Genomic DNA, 23,405 nt, shown 5'->3' on the forward strand with positions numbered 1-23,405 from the left:
AAAATTAAGCGAGTAAGGTCAAGTTGTTCGGAGTTTTGAAATTTTTAAAAAAGCTAGAGTGGCCCACTCTAGCGGTTGGAGAATTCCGTCATTGACTTTCATTGTAAACGATGATTTCGCTGATTTTTGGACATGAGCTTTGAGGAGTAACTGTGAAGAGACGATAAAAGATATCCACATCCCGTTTTCACTTCTGAGTAGGTCACAGATATATCTACAAACTGGAAGTTAAACGGTGTTCGTAGGTGAAAGCATGACGACACAGTACAGCTTTGAAAATGGTCCTTTTGAGTGTTTTTTGAGGCTTTCTTTCTCCCCGACTCCATTCATTCCTATGGGGTTGTTTTGGGGTGGTTTTTCGCTTATTTTGTTGCCATGGTAACTCGAAACCCCAAAAAACGTAGTAGCACACATCTCGAGACCGAGCCGAAGGTTTTGATGTTTATATTGTTGGGGTGCACGCTACGGTTCGGGCCGCATTAATCGTGAAGGAAGAAAAATAAAGAATATTAATAATAATAAAGAAGCCGTTTAGAGGTGAATAGTAATAGGCCCTGCCCATGCATTTGCATTGGGAGGCAGTGCTGTGCTTCGCACAGCACTGCCTCCTCATTGCACATGCAAGGCAGGCGCCTAATAATAAAGAGAGTGGTTTAGAGGTGAATAGTAATAGGTGCCTCCATGCATTTGCATGGGAGGCAGTGCTGTGCTTCGCACAGCACTGCCTCCTCATTGCAAATGCTATGGCAGGCGCCTAATAAAGAGACGCCTTTAGAGGTGCATAGTAATAGGCCCTGCCCATGCATTTGCATTGGGAGGCAGTGCTGTGCTTCGCACAGCACTGCCTCCTCATTGCACATGCAAGGCAGGCGCCTAATAAAGAGACGCCTTTAGAGGTGAATAGTAATAGGTGCCTCCATGCATTTGCATGGGAGGCAGTGCTGTGCTTCGCACAGCACTGCCTCCTCATTGCAAATGCTATGGCAGGCGCCTAATAAATAAAAGCCCAACAATAATGGTGATAATAGTAACAAAAATTATAAAAAAATAATAATAAATAAATAAAAAGCATGGGCATATTTGTGTACGTGCATACATGTTGCAAGCATACTCACAGGTGTATGCATATAAGTCCCTTGTGAGAAAAAAAAAAAAGGGTGCATCCACTTGAAGCTAAAATAATGTTTTATCCCGTCGTACAGTGCAGAGGTTAGCAGAGTCCGCTGACAGATGTTTGTTTATTTTGCAACGCAGCAGTCGTAGAACGCCTGGGCTTCCTCTGGCGTTTCAAATAAGTGGGTTTCTCCCTTAAACATAACTTTAAGACGGGCAGGGAACAGGAGACGAAATGACACACCTCTCTGGTGAAGCGCTCCTTTAACATCGTTGAATGCCAACCTTTTCTTTGCGAGAGCGATGCTGAAATCTGGATATATTCTCAGGGTGGTTCCCTGAAACTTTACTTCATGCTGCCTGGACCATCTCAAAGCGGCTTCCTTCTCCCGGTATCAGTGGAATGCAAGGATGAAGGGCCGCGGTGGACGTCCTGCTGCGGGCTTGGGTCCAGCTGTGCGGTGTGCGCGCTCCAATTCCGGGAGAGAAGGAAATATGTCGTTCCCCATAACATCCTTTAGCAACTTGGAAATGAACTTAGTTGGGTCCTGGCCATCTTCACTGCCTTCAGGTATGTTAAGTATACGTAGACTGGATCTGCGAGATCGATTTTCGAGGTTTTCCAGGCGTTCCAACAAGGTTGTGTTTTGGGCCTGGAGAGACTTAACGGTAGCTTCAGCTTCAAAAATGCGTTGAAAGTTATCGGCTGCCAGGTTTTCCGCTGCTACGAGGCGGCCCTGAAAAGAGCCCACTTCGTCCCGCAGTCCGTCCACCGAAGTTTGCAGAGGCTGAATCGACTCTTCAATTAATGTGGCCACATCTTCTTTAAAGTTATTCCGCTGCTTGGATAATTCTGTTACCAGTTGAGACATGGAAACAGGATCTCCGCATTTACTTTCGCCAGGTGGTTCAGAGTCGGAGGAAGCCGCGGCCATTGAGGCTACCTTGCTAGCTAGGCTATTCGTTCGCCTGGTTGAAGTAGAAAGTTTTGGTTGTTTAGAATTATCACTGGCCATTGTAACGTCGCAAAAGTTCAGGAACGGTGATTCTATCGGTCTGGTGCTTAATAGAAGTGTATAGCTCCTGTTTTAAAGTAATTTAACGAAAGTTGGCCGGGAGCTCCTTCACCTTGCGACAACAACCTGCGACAGACTGGCGACCTGTCAGTCTACAGCCTCTCGCCCAGTGAACGCTGGAGATAGGCACCAGCAACCCCCGCGACCCCATTAGGGATTAAGCAGTTCGGAAAATGGATGGATGGATGGAACAACAACATAAAAGAATATGACTCCTAATTTGCTCAAGGAGCTCAAACAAGCAGGGAGAGATTTAAACAGCCTGATCACAGACGAGATTGAGGGCAGTTTAAGGTTCAACCAACCAGAAATACTATGACAATGGCAATAGACCAAGTAGACTCTTGGTTTTAAGACTTAAAAAACAACAATCCTCTAATATAGTACATTAATTAAAATCTAGTAACGCAACACTCACAAAACCGGATGAAATTGCAGGGTCCTTTGCTGAATTTTATAAAATCTTATACACAAATACAGACACCTGCACTAATGATAAAGAATTGGCACAATTCTTAAAAGATATAAACTTAAAACAGTTATCTGAAATGAAGGCAAAGGGATTAGACGAACCTATCAAAGAATCAGAAATTAAACAGGCCATCTCTACATTACGAAATGGTAAAAATTAATTCTATAAAACATTTAAAGATACACTGATACCCCGATTGCTAAAAGCCTACAATTACAATTACAATCTGGAACCCTGGCTCCCTCCTGGAGAGAAGTGACAATCCCCTACCACAAGAAAAGATATGCGGGTTAATAAAATCATAAACATTGTTCACTCGGATCAGACTGGGTTTATTATTGGGAGATATTACGGCGACAATATTAGAAAATTGTTAAATTTGATGATCCATTCAGAGACTAAAGGGATGGAAGCAATGCTACTTTCACTAGATCCCCAGAAAGCGTTCGATAGAGTATCCTGGTGTAATGCCTTCACGCCATGGCAAAATTCAGTTTGAATTCTGAACAACATGTGACATGGGGAAGGAATCAAAATTGATTGTTAGCAAGGAAGTTCACACCCAAAGCAGAGACAGCCTCTCTATCAGCAGGGTGCCCTGCCATGAGAGCAGACCACTCCTCTTTGTTCACTTCTGCCTGGGGCTCTCGAGGAGAAGGACCCGACTTAGTTCGGCGATTCACTGACCAGATCGAAGCTTAGTTGCACTTTGACTTCTGTGCAACCAGCTGCAAAGTAAAGATTGGCAAAACAGCTTTGTTTTTTTTTTGTCAGCTGTTGCAGAAAAATGAACGCGAGACGGTGGACCGGTTGCCTTCTCTCACCTGACAACCTGAGAGCTCAGAGACTGTATGCAGGATGTCGAGCCGGCCTACCCTCGACCACGTGTCGGCTAGCCGCAGAGCCGCATGTCTGCTGCTGAAATGACCAACGTTTTCCCTGGACCACTCCTCTTCCTTCCACGGTCAAAGTGAACCAAACTCACACCGAGGCACTGACAGGTTTGGCAGAGAACCAAACAGGAAAAGAAAATTTTTTTTGGAAGTTTGTGTGACGCCGTTACATTGCGTTTTTAAAAAACACATGGAGCTACCGAGTAGCTCCCACTAGCATTTTGATACAATGCCACTGCCGATGTAATTCGAGCGTGTTTTCATTGTTATAACTTACGTTATCTCCACAAGAGTTTTATACATTGATGGGATATGAATGTTTGTGTTATCCGTCCAATCATTATCGCTAAAATAAAGCTGAAGCTTTTGAAGTTAGCGCCGAAAATCCGCTATTACCTTCTGATAACTTCCGCAGGGAACCAGGATTCACCGAATTATTCTGATGATGATCAACCACTTGTTTTGTCTTTTGCATGTACATAGTTCCTTAGCTTAGCTTCTTTTTATCTTAATTTTGCTTAGTAGTTTAGTTAAGTCTCACTAGCCTAGTAGAGAGGATTTATTGATTGAAATAGTGTTAATTTAGATAAACAGCATTATATAGTGATGTTCTTTGGATGTTCATTTTATTTCTGTTCTGTTAAATTTTTGAACTTGAAGAGAAGTTGTCACTCATTTATTCTCTGTGTGTAGAGTTTGCTGTTAAAAGATTGCCAGTGCTCAACTCATCCCTTTCAACTATTGTCCTGATATCAGCACTAGAGCTGATATCCACAGGACAATACCTAATTTATTATTATTTATTAAACATTAAATAACTTTAAACAGTGTATAATTGCACAATACTGGCAATACCTTTTTCAAACATTGTTTGAAAAAAGTTTGGCCTCAAATTCCCCAAATTCATAAGGTGGGTACAAATTCTATACTCCAATCCACAAGCCGCTGTTAAAGTGAACAGATTTCTATCAGACCGATTTGCCCTGGAGCAAGGATGGAGGTTGTAGCTTTAAAGACCAGCATCCCACTCGTCAAAGCTAAAGAGGGGTATGTTATGCCATTTTTTTTACATAGAAAAAAAGAAAAAAATTGTGATGTGAAGAACTAAATTAAATATTTCAGATGGATTATGGTATGACATCACACCGCATCTCTCCATGTTGTTCTCCAATCTCTTGTTTACATAGCCGTCCTCGTATGTACATGCCGGCATGTACGTGCATGTGAACAGCTTTCACTCAAGGCTTAGCCCCACCCTGCCTTAAAATGCCACCATCAGAGCAGCGCAGTGTTGGAGCAACATGGCGGATAGGACCCCCAGAAGATCAAAATGTTCTCTTGCTAAGAGCATTATAAAGTCATGAGTTACTTCTCTAGAAATGTTCCTCCGAAAGGCAATGCTATTTTGCTGTGTTTTTCTCCTTTGCAAATATGTGCATATGAGGCAACAAGTGAGAAGGGAAAGGAGGGGCTGGGTGGCAGCTGGAACGAGGCAAAGAGAGGTGCGGCTTGTCACATCTTTTTTTGGTCTACAGAGAGTGATCAAGTACCACCTAGTGGTGAAATATCACATATCGCTCCTTTAAAGAAAGCTGTGGGTTATGGGGTTGTTGGTGTATGATTTCTTCTCAGCTTTTGTAGTTTATCTGGCTGAATTGGGACATTTTGGCAAAATCAGGTCTAGTTGGTGACAACTTTGGTACTAAACCGAATGTATCTACAGACTGCCCCTCAAATCTTTTGGATTTTCTTAGCAAAGAAATTAGCAAATTCATTGCAGGCCCTGTTGGAGTGGAGTTTAGATGCCATAGTAACATAAGGGTTTGTTAACCTGTTGACCATGGCAAGGCATGAGCGTTTTTAATGTTTTTGCTGATGATCTTAGAGGAGATTCCCTTGCATTTTTCAGCTTTAAGTTATATCTGTAAAGTTCGTCGCCATCTGAATTCAGAAACTCCCTTTTTTCACTTCAAACTGCTGGAGCACTTCTCTACTGAGATCTTTTCTTCCCAGAGACAACTTTCACTTTAATTGGAGCAATGCAGTCAATGATGTATGAAACTTTAGACTAAACGTTATCTACTAGTTCATCTGAGTTACAAGACAACATGGAAATAGAAGATTAAGCTTGGTTTGGCTAACTATTTGAAATGATGCTTTCAAAGACAATCGAAAAATGGTCAGAAACGGCAACATCAGTTACATTGACCATAGAAATGTTTCAACCCTTAGTGATGTTCAAGTCTAAAATATGTCCATGATGTTTGTGTTTAACATGTCGAGTTAAACCAAAATTTCTAAGTGTTTCAGATAGCTCTTTTTCACCTCAGTCTTCAGGGTTGTCAGCGTGAATGTTGAAGTCTCCCATAACAATTAAACAGTCATAATCAGGATTATATCACAGATAGGAGGTCATTAAAATCATCGAAAGAGTTGGACTTAGAACGCTTGTAAACATTCAAGAACATAGGTTGTACAGGGCTTTTTACATGGATATCATTATGAATGTATTTCTATTAGTCATAAAATAAGCCTAATTAAGTGAAATATCTGTAGAAATCTCAATATTTTTATCCAATTAATCATTAAAATAATCAATACAAAAACTAGATTACTAAAGTAATTGTTAGTGACAGCCCTATATATGACACAGGCTTCTTATCTCCATTGCTGAGTAAGTGCTGGTCATATGAAACTAAAACTATAGGTGTTCTTTCTGGTAGAATGCTGTTACAATGTTAATTTGGTTTAACTATAAAAAATAATTCAAGTATTTGGTAATGTCTGCCAAATGGTACACAGTCAACCACGAAAAAGTAGAACATAGCTGCACATCAGGATTATGTCATACACACACCTGAAAATTAACCTGACTTCCGCCAGCTGTACGTCGCTCCGCCTAGCTTCACTCACATACATCTGGGACACCGCCATAAAAATTGCCTTTATTAAAGGCTGGGCCTTATCAAAAATCCTTGCATATGATTGGATAAGCCACTTGTCTGTCATCTTTATCGACGTGCTATTTCAACCACTCACACCGAAGCCAACCCGTGACGCTGATGAGAGCGTCACGTCCTTTTTTTTTTATGTGTTTGCGGCTCTAGTGGTACGCGTTTTATTGACAGTGAGCTGACAGGAAGGGGGGGGGTGGTGAGACAGGCGGCAAAGCGCCGCGGGGCCTCCTAACATGGTTCACGCTAACCGCTAACCGCGGCGGACGCGCCCCGGAAAACAAAACTTGCCAAATCAAATAAACCAAAATCAAATAATAGTTGGTTTGACTAACCTTTGGGACCTCAATCTCCCAGATGATGAGTTCTGAGGTAGATGAGGCAGTGTTGCTGCCCTGGTTCTCACAAACACCCATAGTGCAGCCACTATCCACAGAGTCCATACTGTTAACATCAGAACCTAAAGAGACACCCAGTGTTATCAATCAAGTCAAGGACACGTTTTCAGCAACATCAGTTACTGGACACAATGTTATGCTTTTGCTAATATAGACCGATGCGTAAGATATTATGAATGCCAATTATTAGGATGGTGAACTACGTTCTAATACAAGCACATCTACGAAAATGAGTTAGAGCTTTTTGATTTCCACGATAGGGGAAATGTGGGTGGAATTGTTCGATTTGACAGTTGAAAGGGAATTGACTATCGTTTTTTTTTAAGTTGGGTAAATTACTATTGGTTTCAATAACAGCTAAATGTGTTTACACCCCTTACCACTGACATTCACAGTGAAAGTCACACCCTATTTGCAGAAAATGAACATCTGAAGTGATGTGCTAAGCTGGTACATTAAGAATGCTATGTGGAAGAGACGTAAACAGTGCTGCATACTGTTAGCAACATTAGCAATTACCCATTGAAACCACTGTTTATGTTAAACTGTCTTATCCACATATATCTGAAACAGCTAGAAAAAAACATAAAAAAAAATGATCAAGTCGTGTCGCCAATGCACTATGCAAGGATTGTAAGCAGAAGTTAGATGTGTGTTTACTAAAGATTTTTTTAAAGTAATTTGTGTATTATTGTGTAGTAAATGAAGTGTTGATAAAACAATTCCAGCTTTCTGAAACTATTCCCACCCAATTTGGAAAAGTTCTCTAGTAACTCATGAGTACACTCCTTCAAGCTGCCTCACTTTCAATATCCCATTCCGTGTCCCAACACCCCACCCCGGCCAGTTACGTGCGTACATCCTACAGCCCACCACAACACCTACCACCAGGATTACCCAATTTTCTGGGGGAAACCCTGGGCTGCAATGCTGTTTCCTTATGGCCTGGAAAAATCGGCCACTCCCTCAGTGTCACAATAAAGTGTTTAGGTAACTAAAGATGGTGCAGTTTGATTTGGGGCGACAGTGGCGCACGAGTTAGGGAGTACGTCCTGCACTTTCCAGTTCAATTCTTGTCCTTGGACAAGACACTTCACACAAATTGCCTGCTGACGGCGATGTATGGCAGCCTTGCCTCTGTCAGTCTGCCCCATGGTAGCTGTAGCTACTAACATTGCTCACCACCGTCAGGGTGTGAATGTGTGAATGATTGATAGTGTAAAGGGTCGTCAGACTAGTTAAAAAAGCCATTTACCATTTTACAGTTTGACTTTACATGAATTGGTACTCCGTAGTACCTATAAAAGTACCAAATTCGATACCCATCCCTAGAGCACAACCAGAAGTATTTCTTCGTGTAATACTGAAACGCATGATGAATGTTTAGTAGTATCTGGTAATTTTTATTTTTACAAAAAAGGCTGTGTCTTTACTTTCCCATTTAACTGTTGAAATTTTGTATATTTACAATATAAATGGATGCTTTTTCTTGGTGGTAGAAACATGCTTAATTGACAGGATGTTTACAAAAACTGACAAAATTTAATTTGGTTTAAAAAGAGCCTTAGATGTGCTGAGAACAGCTGTGTCCCAAACTCTGTTTTTAAGCCCAAAAAGTTTTTAAGGTCAAACATTAAGTTCACATTGCAGTATTGTATTGATCTAATTTGCAAAGTTCATCCCCAGGAATTCACATTTTTTCCAAATATGATTTTGACTTTTTTGAGTGAATTTTGAATATTGAACACAATAAATAGTCTCACCTCCAGACTGATCTGTATCCAACTCGCATGTTCCATGAGCTCCATTCCTCAGGTCACTCCCATTAACTCTCTTCACATTACGCATGGCATAAGAGTTTTCTTCAGTTTCTTTTGTGATGCTCCCAACTACAGACTGATGCTGTATGGCTTCCTTTGCTGACAAGTCTTTAACCTTGAAAAAATCAGCTGGATTCTCCAGCAAGCTGCTCTGTAGGTTCTCACTGCTGATGCCTTCCTCGGAGTGATACGTGCTGCAGGCAGAGTCTTCAGCCAGCATTGCTGCTTCATCACCTCTACATTTAGTGAGTAGTACTGGATTTCCTTGGTGTGATGGTTTTGGCCAAGCCTCATTCTGTGCATTGTGGGTTTTCTGAATCCTGGTTTCAACATTTGTCTTTGTAAGCTCATGGTCCCCCTGTGAGAGACTACAACCAAGGGAGGCTCCTCTTGTCAAATCATGTTGTGAGCATTGAGTGCCAGTGGTTAGAGTAGCACTACTTTCATCACTGGGTTTATCGTTTGGTGTTACCTCACAGTTAGTGATACCAAGCACCTCCTGAGTGGCTGCAGAGAGGACCTCAGATATAAGTCCAGCTGCCAGTAGCTCCAGATCATTCATTTCTTGAGTGTTTCTCTTAAAATGCATGTCGGCTGAGGTAGTACCCTGTGCTTTGGAAAGGATAGTAGATGCGCCTGTAAGCATTTTTTTGTCTGAATCCTGTACAGACAGGGGATTTTCCAGAGAGTCTTCATCTGATATCATCATCCTATGTGTTTTGGCAGATCTGAATATGCTGACAATCTCCTCTTGTGCATTTACAGCGCTGTGATGTGTTGCGACTTCACCTTCTGGCTCTGGTCTCTCTGCATCAGAAAGATGTATTGCAATGTTGGAGAATGTGGTGTCTTTGCAGGCATTGGACTGCAAAGCAGCATCCTCTACCAAGTTTTCTGAAAACAGGTCCAACTCTTTGGGTGGGCATTTCTCTAGATTCCCAATAAAAACAGAGGAAGGGTCAGTCTCTGGGTCTTTAAGTGGTTTTGTTGATTTCTCTCCCAAATCCTTGTTACCAAATTTTGGTGGAAATAAATTTGATGGTGCATCAACTTCCTCAAGTACACAAAAAGGAACCTCAAATTTGTGTTCCTGTGAAGATATTGCTTCAGTGTCTTGGAGATGAATTGGAGAAATTATTTCATTCTCTGTATTCTGGTTACTGAGATTTGAAGAGATGGGGCTTTCGTCTTCATACAGTAAACCATTGCTGCTTTCTAGATGAGAGTCTTTAAAACTCACAGGAGATGGAGATACCTCTGAGTTTTGGTCGATGAGTTGTTCTTTCTTCCTCGAGGTGTACCACCACCAGCCAATTAGTACAAGTACTCCAGGCATCGTGTAGGGAACAACAGAGCGAAACCGCATGGGCATTTCCCTCAAGACACCAAACACTTACACCTGAAATTAAGACAAAAACATTTGACTTGGATTAGGGACATTTTTAAATGATTTTAACTTAAAGTAATGGTTACACTTATTTCTACCATTGATACACAAGGCAACTGGCTAGTGATGAATGACAACAACGTTCTTACCCAACTGGCAATAAGCAAATCTGTTACAGATTTGCTAATTAAATGCAACAAAACTAAAAACTACCACTTGTTGTGGTATATAAATAACTAAAAAAATAACAACCATGATCTGATCTTTGATGCAATTTTTAAGAATAAAACAAAAGCACAATGTTAGTGGCATTTGCTTTGATGCAAAGAAAAAAATTATCTTAGAGGTCATAAGGGTTGCAGATACCAGTACTTGAAATTAAGGGTAGCCTTTGGCACAATCTTGTCCCTCTTCAGAGTCAAAAAGGGTGATAGCCGTTTAATACTTTGTATTTCTTCTGGGTGTCACATTTTAGAGGGTCTCCATTAGGGATGCTTATGTCTTTTTTCTATGTTTTTAATTTGGGTCTGCCCCCTATCATTCTGAGTGTCTCACCAGTGTACCTTCACTCAGACTTTGTCAGCTTAATCAACAAATTATTACCATCAGAATGAATTTGTATTCGGATTGAGAGAGCTGGTTTATGATCCATAATCCGATCAGCATCCATCTTAACACCTGTTTCGATTAACTCGTGAATTTACAGCGCATGCATGTGGTTCCGCGACGTGGCGAGTGACGCCTTAATCGTGTGACACAACAAATCGATAATGAAATTCTTTGACAACGATTTTAATTGTCACTTTTTAATCGATTCATAAGATAGAACTTTATTGAACTCACGATGGAGAGATTTTCTTGTGAAATCGGCTCTTATAAGCAACAGAAGGTGCACAAGGGAGGAAAAGGTGCATGAAGTATATATAATACATCCAGATATATACAGTGAATGGGGAGAATAAAAAAATCAAATAGTTATTGCACAGTTATTGCAGTGTACAGGATTATTGGACAGGTTATTGCACAGGATACCAAATAGTTATTGCACAGTTACAGTGTTATTACACCAAGTTATAGTGCAGTGGCATTGTAAAGTCTGGTGGCAGCAGGGATAAATGACCTGCGGTAGCGCTCCTTTTTACCCACAGGATGTATAAGTCTGTCACTAAAGGAGCTGCTCAGCTCCCCTACAGTCTGGTGCAGGGGGTGAAAGGTGTTGTCCATGACGGATTTAAGCTTGAACAACATCCCTTCTCTCAGCAACTTCCTCCACCGAGTCCAGAGTGCAGCCCAGGACAGAAGTGGCCTTCCTCACCAGTTTGTTCAGTCTCTCTGTCCCGCTCTGCGCTGCCTGGGGCCCAGCAGACGACACTGTAGAGGAGAGCTGAAGCCACTGCAGACTCTTAAAAAGTTTTAAGCAGGGGCCGGCTAACTCCATAGGACCTCAGCCTCCTCAGGAGGTGGAGGCGGCTCTGGCCCTTCTTGTATAGGGCGTCGGTGTTATGAGTCCAGTCCAGTTTATTATAGACGTGAACACCCAGGTATTCAAAAACTCTCCACATGGTCCATGGAGGACACCTACGCACTGTGGTGAGCCCCACCCTGGACCCAATGCAGTTTGCCTACCGCAGGGGTCGGCAACCCGCGGCTCTTTGATGCATATGTCGCGGAGCTGTGTACCTCTTGCAGGCAGTCGTCAATGCTGGCTGACGAACACTCCTCACCAGTTGGTGGCAGTAATGCACACTGAAAAGATGTTTGCCAACTGCCAATAAACTCAAGAAGAAGAAATAATGCTTGCTGAGTGGCTGCAGAGCGAAATAAAAACAGTGAGCGCAGAAAAGGCGGCATTTTCAGATGCTGTGTTTTTGTAGTAAATTCTACAAATGACAAGGGGACCACGGTGACACAGAACCTAAAATAACATTGAGTCATTGATGAGGGTGAAGAGAGCTAAACAGCAGGGTAAGAGTCGTTTCTAGTGATGGGTCGATGAGGCGTCATGAAGCGTTTCGACACATTGCCAAACTGTATTGATACTGTGCCGATACTGTGTCACTGAATACTGACACCTGCTGGACCTTAAAAATCCCTACAGGCAACCTGGTTGACAGAGTTAACTGACACTGATTTGATGACCAAGTACACCCAATACAATTTAAATCATTGTATGTTGCATTGTATTATTTTATATTTTCATTTGAATTAAACATTTATTTGATTTTTTAAGATAGCTACAGTCAATAAATAATGTGAACGAGGATGCTTGAGGACTAGCTTTTTTATTTATTTATTACAATTTTTTTGCTGCCATGTCCTTTCAATGCCGTCCCCCTCAACACACACACACACACACACACACACACCCTTTTGTGTTGAATGAGTGACGTGTGAGAAAACAGCTTTAATTCTCCATCACATAACTTTCATATCGCGCATGCATTGACTTTTTCAACAATTCTCTCTTGCAGTTTTCAACAGCAACGGCATTGTTTCTTATGGTTTAATATTGTCCATATGCCTTCTTTAAAGATTTCTACTCAGAGTAGCAGCTTTCTACTAAGGGTAGATCAGCCGTTTTTTCTGAAACGACGCTCAGAACAAAGACGCACAGCGCAACCCGCCCAACCGTAAAGGCGTCTGCCCAACCCATCAATCAGTGGTGCGCTCCAGGTCTGGCGCTCACAGTGCTCACCCTGGTGTGCACCTGCTGGTGCTGATCACACCAGAGTTGCAAAATGGTTAAAAATTAACCATTATTAACCGTTATTTTGTTTACAGTTCAGCTTGGATTTTATTTACTGCGCAGCATAGCTTTGCTGTGTGCGAATGCACACGCGTGCAGCTTAGAGGGAACAGAAACAGTTTTGCGCGTCAGTCAGTTCGAAACAGTTCCTGTATCGGTCACGTGACTTTCCCGTGTCGATACGCGCATCAACGCGGGTTTTGCTCTATGAGCTCGACACATGCGCCGACGCATCGGTGTTGCCGGACCCATCACTAGTCGTTTCTATATCTGATGTTTGTTAATTTTCAAAGTGAGGAAAAGCGAACAGCGCTTGGCTCGAGGCTGTGAGCGGAGTCCTGCGCAGCTGAAGTCGAGCTTCAGGTGCCGCCTGAACATCTGATAGCTCGTCTAATGCAGCTGTTAGCTGGTTAATGACAGGAGCTCGTTGACATGCATAACTTTCCTGGATGTGATTAAAATGTGTTCGGATTAAAAGAAAAGTATTCTGAAAGTACCGTTTATATGGGATGAAAATCAAATAATCAAACCATGACGTGCGTTTACTCGCACCAAGCTTTATTCAAAATAACAACTCTGACATTAGCAGAGTTGATGATTTCCATAAAACAACAGTAGAAGTTTTGTACTTAGTACGAAAAAAAAAAAAAAAGGCAAAGATGCGTTGGTTCTGCTCCGGGTCCATTCTGTCGCAAAAAAATTTGTTATATGCAGTGTGATTTTATTTCAAATTTCAAAAGGGTTTTATGGCTCCCAGTGTTTTCTTTACTGTGTGAAATGGGTCCAAATGGCTCTTTGAGTGGTAAAGGTTGCCGACCCCTGGCCTACCAGCCCAACATCAGGCTACAACATTAGGGCTACAACATCATTCTTGTAGCCCTAATATTATCCCTACGCAAATTGTGTGGTCAGGAGCAGTAAAACTGCCCGGGGAGCGGAGCCCAACTTTACGGCCCTGCCAGAACCATGATCCGGCCCCACCAGACATCACGTGGATCAGATTGAGCAGAGAGGCTGTGACGGATCTCTCCCTCTTCTTTAGGTAGTGCTCCTACTGTCTAGAAAATCTTCTGTCTTTTGAAACCAGACAGTTGACACAAAAATATACGCAGCGCAATTTACTTACATGTGCAAAGAGTTAAGGCGTGCGAAATGTCACCCCCATGCAGTTACCACGTTCGCTTCAGTGATTCAGTGCCAGGTTATTTTTTTACAACACATGCAGTGTTATTCACAAAAACTGCTAATGACTGCGTTCATTATTAGTCTGCCATTATCGAGCGCGTCCCAAAGGCAGCTGCAATGTGCCACAGCACTGCGCAGTGCACACTTACAGCAGGTCGCCATGTCGAGAAATGGATAAGTATAGCAATGACCTCTGTTCATGTAAACCTTATTAAAATAATAGAAGCAAAATACAACCAAGACCTGAGGCAGCCTGGCAAGATTACGTTTAATTTTCTGAATGCAATCTCAGTCAGAAACGATCATCACATAATCTCTCCAGAAACACACACAATTGTTTTTAATGGGGAACTTCTGCTATTGGACATTTTCTTTTATTAAAGACATTATTTGTTGTTATACAAAATGGCTGTTTTGTCAACAGAAGTTCAGCAAAAATTGTTCAACATTACAACAAAGCAGAAAAACTAATTTTTATTCAATAATTTTTTTAACAAGAAAATGTTACAGCTGCCAAATCCTATTTACAATGAAAACACCCTGTTTATCAATATTATTCCGGTTCATGTCAAACGCAACAGCTTCCTCGACTAAACAGCTCCCACTGGTCACCAATGTCCAAATAGCATCTTAATCAGCTCTTCACATCCACAAACTCCTGACTGACAGCCTGGAGCTGAACAAAGTGTCAGGAGGAGGTGGTGAAGCGGCAACTTTCGTTTTATTTACTCTTTTCAGTAAACGTTTCAACCAGATTTGACTGCTTTAAAGTCAATTTTCTTATTTTTAGTTCACTGTACAGTCAGAGTAACCTCATGGAAAAAGCACCAGCCGGCTGATAAAGAAAAGTAAACTCACCAATTAAATTTTACTAAGGATGTATGTAGGTTTTACCACAGAAGATTATTTCTAATTTTAGTTTCTTCAAAACTCAAGAAAATAAAGGGGAAATAAAAATCAATAAAAAGTAAAATAATTATGCTAAGACCTTTTTTTAAATCAAAGTAAAAACAGATAGTGTAGCCATGATCCTGGAGTTCAGTTTAAATAACTTCTGTTTGTTTTTAATGATTTAAAACAGCTTATTATTATTGTTTTTTTTTTTAAATTGTTGAGTCTTTACCTAAGTTATTTTTATTAGATGTTAGTTTGTTTTACCTCCTGTTAAAGTGCTCTTTAAATAATGATGATGATAATTATGATCACAAGAAACTTTTGCATCATCACCCAGAAGCTGGAAAGAAATGAGACAAAAATAATTTTCTCACTTCACTTAGTAACTCAATGAATTATTTTAAATTAAATATTTTAGGCTAAAATATTAAACTGTTTATTGGTTGTTGTTTTTTCTTCAATCCCACTGTTATGTTTAGTAATTTCTGCCAAAAGCTGCAGCATTTTCATTTAATCCATCTGAATGCAGTATTTGCAAGCCATACTCTGATTGGATGGAAAGAAACCTGTCTGTGATTGGCTGGTGAGGTGGACAGTTTTTGAAGTCATGAGTGCACAGACAGAATCCACAGCGCACAGCTGGTGTTGAGCGTGGAAGTAGCAGGTCACGGGCAGACACGGAACCGAACGCGAGCGAGGATAGTGGGTTGAGAAGAGTTTATCAGTTTTGAGCGCGCGTGATGTTTAAACGCTGAATACCTGTCTCACTGCGCGCTCAAACAAAAGACACAAATATTGCTCCAGAAGTGGGTATACATAATTCTGACTGAAAAATCAGTGGCTATACGCCGTATACCCGCGCATACCCTGGACTACACTGTCAGAGTTCATGTGAGATCATGAAGCATTGACACCCATTGTGCAAAGCTTTTTTTTTTTTTTTTTTTTTACAAACACGGCAAAATCCTTCGTCATCTTTACCGTCGACAGGCTGCAGCCATGTCCCGAATTCCTCGTTTTCCATCCACTTTTTTTTAAATTTGCATTTTCCCCATTCTCTACCTCTTTCTCCGCCTCGAGCTTCTTTCCCGAACATTGTAAAAACATACTGCTTTACGATGAACCGGAAGCAGTTCATCGCAAACATGCGGAATTAGTTATATCTGATAATATATTTGAGGAAACTGTTTTTATGACCGCATTTAAACAAAAAAAAAAAGAAAAAGGCATTTTTAATTCCACAGATAATCACATTTAATGACTTTTAATGCCAATTAAGGCCTTAATTTAAAAAAAATTCTTTAATGACTTAATGCCCCGCGGAAACCCTGTTATGTATCAGCTACTTTTATTAATGATCATCATTCTCAATAAATTACCCGGATAACAAGGACAGTTGACTGAGCATTTTCAGCACCGCATATGTGTGAACAGTGACAATGAGAGAGCGACGTTCAGAGTGAAACAATTTATTTCACTAATACACTTTACTGCTGATGAACAGAGACATAATTTTCTACTCCTTTCTGTGGAAAAAAAGGAGCTTCTTCATATTCTCGAGCTCTGCAGTTTGCTACATCATTTCCATGTGAAAAAATATTTTAGCTTCTTACCTTTTGATGATTAAAAAGCTACACATGGACATTACTATTTGACAAAAAAAGGGGCCTACTAAAAAAAAGGTTTTAAAAAAAAGCAACCAAAGCGCACAGTTCCAAGAGACTTGGGCTCCATCCGAATACCCTTAATAGCTCCTAGCTGTCCCTTGACATTAAGAACTATCGTGGAAAGAAAAGGAGTTTAGGACTGCTGTGCAGCATCCAGACAGCCTTTAAAGTGTAAAGCATATTTCCACCCCCAGACAAAATTGAGAGTGAATGAGATCAATACGCCACGGTTCGGTCTTTTGAGGTGGAGGATTTTTTTACTCCCCTCTCCCTAGAGGTTGAGGGAGGCTTTGTGGAACCCAGCGGGCCAGCAAACCAGCACTGCCTGAGGCAGTGGAGGACACGACCAGTCCAGTAATGTATTATATATCTTCCGCTTTGTAATCCAGGTAGAATCACCGGTAGCTTTGTGCATCATGATTAATTTGTAATTGTTGCAAGTAACTTACTGCACGTGTGTTAGGTGGAGAAGAGGATGTGCTGGCAGGGGAGGTTGGTAAAAGGGGTGTTCTTGTTATGGGAGAGCAGTTTGGTTGGTCTTGTTGATGGTGATCACTAACGCGCAAGTTTCATCAAAACCAATGTGGGTATTGAGTTAACAGTAATGTGGACATGAAGCATGGTGATCTCTTTGCTCTGACAGCAGCAGACAGGTTTCAATATGAGAGGGGGATATTCACAGCAACCGCGGTGAAGTTAGTTTTAGGTTGGACAGTGTACATTTGCGCTCCACAGCTTCAGTGCCGTCTGCATACTTTTTGAGCCAATACAGGGAGGCCGCGATCTGTCTGCTGTCTGTTGAAGCCGTGGAGTCCGAGTATCCAATATCCAACCCAAAACCAACAACACTCCCTTCCCAGCTCACCAATAACATAAAAAGTTAGATTTGGTTCTAGTTGCTTTTTTAAAGAAAAAAAGTTGCTATAGGGTTTGAAAAGTGCACGAGTGCTCGCTGTGGAGGCAAAAGATTGAGGGAGCTGTGTTTTGTTGTTTTTTTAAAGACATAGTTGCTTTCATACCCAACAGCGGCAGAGCTACCGATGGTACAGTCTCAGAATTACGTTGCAGCAACAGAAAACAATGTTAATTCGAAATTTAATGCAAGACCACTATTTATCCCAAGGAGGGTGCCGCACTCACGATTTCAGACACAAGAGGATTTATACAAATATGCACTAATTTTCAAAATAATGACCAGAATATGTAGACAGTACTATAAAACAACCACGTTAACATTTTATTGGCACAAAAACTAGATTTGGGGGTGAGCTACACTAACTCAGACCTCATTACGTGACAGAAATGGACATGGATGATGGAAGTCAAATCCGGGCCTACAGCCTTCCGAAAAACGAACTACAAAGTGTCTCTTCTCTCTGGACATTTTTGTTGATTTCCCTGAGTGTACAGTGCAGTGTTATTCACGAAAACTGCAAATAACTGAGCTCATTATTAGTCTGCCATTATCATCCCAAAGGCAGCTGCAATTTGCCACAGCATCAGGCAGTGAGCACCAATGGCAGGGCACCATGTGGAGAATAGCAGGCAGATGAAAACAATATTAGCTTATTGGTTAAGCTTATTAGCTTATTAGCAATATTAGCTTATATTAGCTTATTGTATTGGAGCTTATCTGTTCGTGTGAACTTCTTTAAAATAATAGAGGCAAAATAAAACCAGAACCCGTGGAAGCAGCCTGACGAGGTTATCGTTTCATTTTCTGAACGCAATCTCAGTCAGAATCGGCCGCCACAAATTCTCTCCAGAAACCCAGGACACACCAAACTGTTTTAATGGAGAACTTTTGCTATTTGACATTTTCTTTTATTAAAGACATTAGTTATAAAATTATCTCTTATCTCTATTTTGTATTTTAAATTTTTATTGCAATAACTAATGTGAAATTCTATTTAATACACTGTGCAATAATCCTGAAAGAAGTGACTTCTGCTGCTATTACACCTGAATATATGTCAATACATATGTATATAAGTCACCGTGAATTTACATAAGACATCCTCTTCCTTATTTCTATTTTGTATTTTTATTTTCTTATCTACTTTTTGATTCACTGTATAAACGGGGACACACTGTATAATCCTGATGCACCTTGTCCTAATTTGGAACCTTCTTCTTCTTCTGATTACTGAGCCGATGTGACATGTGGATTTCCCAATGTGAGATCAATAAAGCCTATCTTATCTTAAAAATCTAAGAAAAACAGCTGTTTTGTCAACAGACGTTCAGTAAAAATTGTTCAACAACATTACAACAAAGCAGAAAAAAATTTGATTTTATTTTTCTGACTGTTACTGATGCCAACGATGTAGAGTTTATATGGAAAGAAGTGATATGATTTTTTTTTTCATATCGCCCAGCACTAATTGGCATTCTCATTGATAAAATAATGTTTTATGAATGTTGTTTTATTTTATGTAATTGATGTTGTGTATCTTTGTTACAGGTCTCTCTTGTAAATGAAACCTGGAATATACAACATATATCTTGTCTAAATAAAAGTAAATAAAAAAAGAATAGGGAAAGACAAAAAGAAAAAAGGATAGAAGAAAGCAGGTGAGTACCCAAACAATGTTTTTGGCAACAGGAGAGGATAGTCTGAAAATAAAGAGTTTTCATTATGTCATTGACTTTTTTCCAGGATAAATACGCTTGAAAGTGTGTGCATCGGTCTACTCTTTTTGCTGTGATCCCACTGCATTAAATAGACACTGATCAACAATTCATTTAATTATTGAAGAAAAACACGATTTAGTCTCTACTCATGGAAACAAAGTGAAAAGTTACCATTAGGCCATTATTTTAGCATTTTACCTGAGGCTTGCAAACAAAGTAGAAGTAAAGGAGATCATTTGTGAAAATTCCCTCCATTAATAAATTCTCTGATAAGCCTGTAATCATTTCCAACATAAATGCAGAGTAGATGCCTGGCTTAGAATAATTTTAAACAAATGTAACCAGGTTTGAGTGGTATCAGAACAAACTGGACATCAGGCAAGAAAGAAGGAGGAGAATTCTTCAGTCATGGTGGCTGGCAGTGGGTAGCAAGACTCTGAGCAACAGATGATGGCAGAAGTGAGGAGATGATGGAGGGAAAAGACAGCAGCAGACTAAGAGGTCCAACCAGACACAGAACAGAACACATGGTCGTGCTTGGCTGGACAATTTTCTTTTTATTTAAATAATTGTTACCTATTGACTAATTTTATCATTCGTAATAGTATGTCTTAATATCAAAACTGATTTTAGATTGTCAAGATTAATTTAAAAAACACATTTTGAAGAACTTATTGCAGTATTTGCTTCAAAGAAGGTGTCACAATGCTCAAGAATGCTTAAATAAAAAGCTTTTTTCCCCTGGTAATGTTCCCTCAGATTCCTTTACAAGGCGTTGGGCTCAGCCCCCAATGTTTCCGGGCCCAGGAAACGCCCCTGTTCCAAAGTCAGCCTGTATATTGGTGTGCTTTGAAACATTCTACCAAAGTATGGTCTTACTGTCGAAAAGATATCTGCTCCTAGAGATGAGGAGAGAAAAGTGGGAGAGCTTAGGAGGCCACAGTCTGCTTCAGCACGGTAACAGCGCAATTATTGCGGCAAGGTGACATGCAATACATATTTACTGGTCTTAACATTGACAATTTGACCTTCCCATCATGCAGCCATACGACCCATCCCACAGGTTGAACTCAGTAGAGGGCACGTGTGTACTACACGCGGGTTAGCGACTTTCCCGAACAGGCCTCAACCCTTAGGGTTAGCTCTTAGCCGCAAAAGCTAGCACGATAGCAGATGGTGTTTAGTGACTCGCTGCTAACATTTGGGACATTGTCACGTCGAAACATTATGCAGATATTCACACGGGGGCTAGGATCTACCCGAGATATGGCAATATCCGGTTATTGCAATTCCATAACAGGGATACAATTAACAGTGCTGACAACCAAGAAAAACGTGGAAGCTAGTTGTTCAATGACATGGGATCATTGCTCCGATTCTGCTACTGACTTTGCTTTGTATAGCTTAGATAGCTCGATAGATAGATAGATAGACAAACAGACAGATAGATCGGAGAATGCCAATGGGACGTTTTTGTGTCTGACAGCGCTTTCCGCTTTCAATGCAACAATGTCAAATACACAAAACATTCAGGAATGCACGCTAAAATTGCTCCATGCACACGGGACGGAATTGATGCTGTCACTGTACTTACAGTAATTTAAGATCCTCAATGCTGCCACGATAGGAATAATGTTGTTAGGAACAATTGAGTTCAGTCGCGCTCCAGCTCTCCTCCCCACGTGTTAACCGATCTGCCTTAGTATGTAAAACAGTCCAAACAGCTGTTCCAATCTCGCGATACTCGATCATGTACTCTCACATCAAGCGAGAAAGACTATTTCACTGGTAGGAAACTTGCCTAAAAACTGCCAATACTGTCAATAGAATACATAAGAAAAACTTTGCTGGGAGTAATTAATTATGTAAAATAAGGTTACAATTATTGTCATACCAAATGTTGTTTTCCTTCATTAGAGATGAAAAACAACGTTGCAACTCTTGACAAGAAGTAATTAAAATTGCACAATGAGGAATTTCAACCGCGTTTTAAATATAAGTTTCACAATGTTGTTGTTAGCTAAATGTTAACCTCAGTAGCTCATCACAGGTCTCTCTAAATTTAATAAACTTCAACTTTAAATAAAATCAAAAATCATGGTTCAGCAATTTCTAACACCTTTATTTTGGAATTTATTTTAAAATAAATTAATTACAAAAATGCAACAGGTTCAGAACTTCTTGTAAGATGCCTCTTGTAAGATAACTCGGTGCCCAGTTCATTGAGAAGTCATGTTAGCCTAATTCTCCATACAATGCTAAAAATACAGATTTAACTTTATGCCAAACATATCCATTGTTCAAGATTAATGTACAATGAGAAATTAGTTCTATGTCTGACAAAACCTATTCATGAAAGGTTTTCAGTTTGAATATTACCTTTTTGATCATAACATTACATTTAAAAACTAATTCTACAACTTCAAGCTTCCAAATAGTGTTTTTGGGATGCAAAACCACATGCTGTCTGTAGTAACTGAGTGTCTAGGTGTAAATCCAATTAATCCACATGGATGCAGGGAACTTGCTTGGTCGTTATTTTACTTAAGAAAAGTCGCCCAGCACTCAGAACAGTACAACCTGGGAGGTGCCACGGTAAAACAGGTCCCTGGAGAGGCAACATCACTTTAAACATAATTACGTCCCCAACATTTCCCAATATATAACACTTCTCCCCCTTTAACTGTAAACATATTATGGCACACTTTAAAAAAAAACAGTTGTACCTCTCAGTCTAACTTTGGATTTAACTTAAAGTGCCTTGGCTGTTGTCTGACTTAAACACAAACCTTTTTTTTTTTTTAAATAAGTCGTTACCAGTTCAGTCTGTCTGGAGGCCTATGTGGCCTTGTTGATCTCCTAGGTTCTGGTGCTCCTTCAAGCTTGGTTGGCCTGGGGGCCAACCGCGTGCCCGGGGCTACTGATTGGGCCAACGGCGTGCCGGTGCATTCTGTTGGGCCAGCGGAGTGTCCGGAGCTGCTGGTTCTTCAGATGTGACTTGATCTTCTTCTGGTGCCTGGGGCACTTCAGCTGAACCTGCGGGGCTGAATGCCCTATTCCTGTGTGCTCCTAGTTGATGCCCCTCCCCTCCTGCATCATAGCCATCACATAGGTGATCCTGGTGCCTACGCACCTGCCTACCGTCCAACAAATCCACAACAAAGGACACAGGCCCTGTCTGTGTAATGATTCAGAAGATTGAGGACCCAGTATTCAGCCAGACAAACGTAATGCCGAAAAATATATTTATTTTGTTACTGCTGATGGGACAGGGACCAGGACAGGTAATGCAGTCCAATTTCAAAAAAGGGGAAAACAAGAAACTTAATCCAAAAACCAGTCCAGAGTAAAAAACGTGAAAAAACAGATAATCAGGAGTGTCCAAAACAGAATCCAAAAACAGTGTCCTACAAACAGATCCAAGGACGACAACAAAAACTCATAGGCACTAGGAGCAAACCAAGCTCTACTAGTTATGAACAGAATCAGCTATACAGGAAACAGGATGGTTTAGAAACGCTGAACATAAGACAGGATAAAATTGAACAGGTAACATGACACTGGATCAGACTCACCGGTAACTATAGCAGACAAACTGGCACTGACGACTGACTGAACAGATTATATAGAACTGAGACCAGGTGAAGCCAGTAAAAGATAATTGCAGGAGGGGTGGAGTAGAGCAGGTGTGTAAAGAGAATAATCAAACCAGCCATCAGTGCCGAGTTCCCAACAGAAAACAGAAGCAAGCCAGAAACCAAAACAATAACAGAAAAACAGGCAGATAGAAAATAAAACTGATAACATACGCAGAATCAAAATACCAAATAACCCCAGAGCCCACACTATGGCACAAAACAAACTGAGAGGTAAGTGGCCTGGCAGGTAAACCAAAACTGAACTAAAAGCTTACAGAACCCTGACTGATAACATAAAAGAACACACTCAAACCATAACAGAACCCTTCCATCAAGGGCGGATTCCAGACGCCCTTAAAAACGTGTACAAAACAAAAAAAAAACCAGACCCGGTGGGTGGAGGGAGGTACTGGACGGAGGATCAGGGTCAAAACCAAAAGTTTTGTACAAATTCTGGCGTGTCAGGCGATCCGGCGGACGTCCAGGCGGACGGCCCCGGCATGTCAGGCAATCCACTGGACATCCAGG

The 23,405-nt window shown here is 40.8% G+C and overlaps 1 protein-coding gene across 3 annotated transcripts in view; it reads right to left on the minus strand.

Moving 5' to 3' along the window:
- The window catches only part of akap1b (A kinase (PRKA) anchor protein 1b), a 130,882-nt gene extending 109,911 nt beyond the window's left edge, over window positions 1-20,971 (minus strand). For all 3 annotated transcript variants that reach the window (XM_036133290.1, XM_036133289.1, XM_036133291.1), the window contains exons 1-3: window positions 20,834-20,971; window positions 8,670-10,125; window positions 6,844-6,968 (exon numbers count right to left, since the gene is read on the minus strand). In XM_036133290.1, the coding sequence (XP_035989183.1) occupies window positions 6,844-6,968; window positions 8,670-10,098 (1,554 nt within the window). In that variant the 5' untranslated portion in view covers window positions 10,099-10,125; window positions 20,834-20,971. The remainder of the gene's footprint in view (window positions 1-6,843; window positions 6,969-8,669; window positions 10,126-20,833) is intronic.
- Window positions 20,972-23,405: the final 2,434 nt, after the last annotated feature.

Source organism: Fundulus heteroclitus, unplaced genomic scaffold (assembly GCF_011125445.2).
Source record: "Fundulus heteroclitus isolate FHET01 unplaced genomic scaffold, MU-UCD_Fhet_4.1 scaffold_60, whole genome shotgun sequence".
In the NCBI taxonomy this organism is placed as follows: domain Eukaryota; kingdom Metazoa; phylum Chordata; class Actinopteri; order Cyprinodontiformes; family Fundulidae; genus Fundulus; species Fundulus heteroclitus.